General features: G+C 60.8%; 1 protein-coding gene across 1 annotated transcript in view; it reads right to left on the reverse strand.

Moving 5' to 3' along the window:
• Nucleotides 1-1,189, reverse strand: part of LOC103625310 (gastricsin) — a 4,975-nt gene extending 3,786 nt beyond the window's left edge. Inside the window, exons 1-2 of the mRNA XM_008644722.2 lie at nucleotides 1,134-1,189; nucleotides 96-249 (exon numbers count right to left, since the gene is read on the reverse strand). Of these exons, the coding sequence (XP_008642944.1) occupies nucleotides 96-249; nucleotides 1,134-1,189 (210 nt within the window). The remainder of the gene's footprint in view (nucleotides 1-95; nucleotides 250-1,133) is intronic.
• Between the last annotated feature and the right edge of the window lie 1,556 nt (nucleotides 1,190-2,745).

The raw sequence follows: 2,745 nt of genomic DNA on the forward strand, positions 1-2,745 counted from the left end.
TCTCATTTCCTGGAGGCTCAGGAGTGTCCAGATTGCTCTGGAAGGAGCCAGGAAGGAGGGAGGACAGGCAGTGACGGGGAGCGTGGGGCACTCACGTCCAGGTGGTTGGTTATGGGCTCGCTGACCACAGAGCCCTGGCTGGGCTGGTATTTCTTCACGGGATCATATTTAATGTGCTTCAGGAAATCAGCCAGCACCCCCGCTGCCCTCATCTTGTCCCGGATGGACTGGCCTTTCTTCAGCCTGATCCTGCACAGAGGGAGAGAAAACCCAAATGTGCAGAGCAGAAATTAAGAAGATTTGGGCATTTTCAAAGGCTCAGTTCTCTGGGCTCCTTTGAGCCATGGCAGGAGCTCTCCATGCCCCAGATCCCAGGAGCTGCTCTCCAGGTCCCAGGAGCTCTCCACGGCCCCAGGAGCTGCTCTCCATATCCCAGGAGCTGCCCTCCAGGTCCCCAGGAGCCCTCCAGGTCCATGGAGCCCTCCAGGTCCCCAGGAGCTGCTCTCCACATCCCCAGGAGCTGCTCCCATGTCCCAGGAGCTGCTCCCGTGTCTCCAGGAGTTCCTCTCCAGGTCCCAGGAGCTCTCCATGTCCCAGGAGCTGCTCCCGTGTCTCCAGGAGTTCCTCTCCAGGTCCCAGGAGCTCTCCATGTCCCAGGAGCTGCTCCCCGTGTCCCCAGGAGCTGCTCCCCGTGTCCCAGGAGCTGCTCTCCATGTCTCCAGGAGCTGCTCCCCGTGTCCCCAGAGCTGCTCTCCAGGTCCCCAGAGCTGCTCTCTGTGTCCCCAGGAGCTGCTCTCCATATCCCAGGAGCTGCTCCTCAGGTCCCAGGAGCTGCTCCTCAGGTCCCAGGAGCTGCTCCCCAGGTCGCAAGAGCTGCTCCCCAGGTCCCCAGGAGCTGCTTCCCATGTCCCCAGGAGCTGCTCCCGTGTCTCCAGGAGCTGCTCTCCATGTCCCAGGATCTCTCCATGTCCCCAGGAGCTGCTCCCGTGTCTCCAGGATCTCTCCATGTCCCCAGGAGCTGCCCCGGGCTGTGCCCACGCCGTGGAGGTGCCGCCCGCCGCTCTCCCCACGGCTCAGCATCCTCGAGCTCCGTTCCCCGCCCTCTCCCCGCTCCTCCCGCACAGCTCACCCACCTCACCGCCCCCTCCGCCAGCTGCAGACACGCCAGGACCACCAGGAGCCACTTCATGGTGCCGAGCAGCTCCACGGTCACCCCTCGGGAGGCGGCGGCAGCCGGGCAGGGCTGCCCGGGCTCCCGCTTTTATCCCGGGAGGCAGCGCCGGCCCTTATCTGCTGACCTCCGCTTTCCATTAGCACCTCTCGCAGCCCCGGCCTCAAGGGCTTCTTTGTGCCTCGGGCCACGAGGATCCTGCGGAATCGGCGTCCCGAGGGCAGAGCCGCGCACGGCCTCGGGGGCGAGATCAAAGGGGAGCGATCCGATAAGGGGTCAGCGCTTATCGGGGACGAGGGACCCGACGTCGTCACCGCGCTGGGCCGTGGCTGCGCTCGCCAAAACCCGCGCAAGCCTTGCCCCGGGACAAAGGGACTCGCGGCTCTTGGCGAGGGAGGGAAACACTTTTGTCTGCCCTCCTTCCGCCGCTGCAGAGAGCGGGGATGGAGGCGGCCGGCGGAGAGGCTTTCCCGGGACACGCGGCGAGGAGATGGAGCCCGTCAGCTTCCTTCTCTGGTTTGCTCCAGGATGGTCCCCAGCTTCCTTCTCTCGTTTCCTCCAAGGGGGTCCCCAGCTTCCTTCTCTCGTTTCCTCCAGGACCGTCCCCAGGTTCCTTCTCTGGTTTCCTCCAAGGTGGTCCTCAGTGCTGTCCTGCCTTCTCCTCTTCATCAGCATCCCAGACCTTCACTCCAGGAGATGAGCTCGTTTCCATGTCCTACCTGCTCCTGCTTTCCCCATTTGGGCAGAAACCACCCATTTTTCCATTCATTTGTTTATTTTGTGGAGCACACGATTCCCTCCCCATCCCATATCCAAAGGCAGGTGCTGTAACCGCCAGGAAGGTGCAACCCACCCTCGGGGTTTAACCCACTCTCTACATCCTCACACCAGCCCAGAAAGTCAGAAAATTCCTTGTTTGCTTTTTTCCCCCCGTGAAAACAAAGGACCCACAAACCCACACTTCCCAAATGGCCAACAAGCACCCAAACCAACCAGAACATTTTGAGTTATAACCCGAATATTCTGTAGGAAATGCACCAAAATGGGTTTGCTCACAACCTAAATATTTTCTAGCCAACAAACCAAAGCTTTTTTGGTGATAACCTAAATATTTTCTGGCAAATGGGCCGTTATCCTGTTAGTTAGAGCCCAGGTATTTTCCAGAGCTCCTCCAGCCCTGCTTGCATCCCGAATCCATCACCCAACACCTTCTCCATCACCCGGCACCGCTCTCGCCGCTCATCCCGCGCCAGCATTCCGCACGGATTCCATTCCCTCGGGAGCACCGGGCAGCGTGCGTGGTCTCCTCTGGATATTGAGAGCGTCACACGGCGGTTATCGTGCTTGCCAGCAGCATTGGCGGAAAGATCGGGGCATTGGGATCGGGTAAAGAAGCGGATCCTGGCGGGAAGCGGGGCGCGGTTATGGGAACGCCAGCAGAGCATCGCCCGCTCCCGGCACGGCCCCACGAGGCACGGGGAGCAGGTGCCCTCTGCGGCACTCACACACATTCAAAAATTGCTTTCTGGCCCTTTTTGACCCAAAGTGGGGCAGCTCTGAGGGAATTAGTCCAG

The sequence above is a fragment of the Corvus brachyrhynchos genome, unplaced genomic scaffold (genome assembly GCF_000691975.1).
Source record: "Corvus brachyrhynchos isolate BGI_N302 unplaced genomic scaffold, ASM69197v1 scaffold72, whole genome shotgun sequence".
Taxonomy (NCBI): domain Eukaryota; kingdom Metazoa; phylum Chordata; class Aves; order Passeriformes; family Corvidae; genus Corvus; species Corvus brachyrhynchos.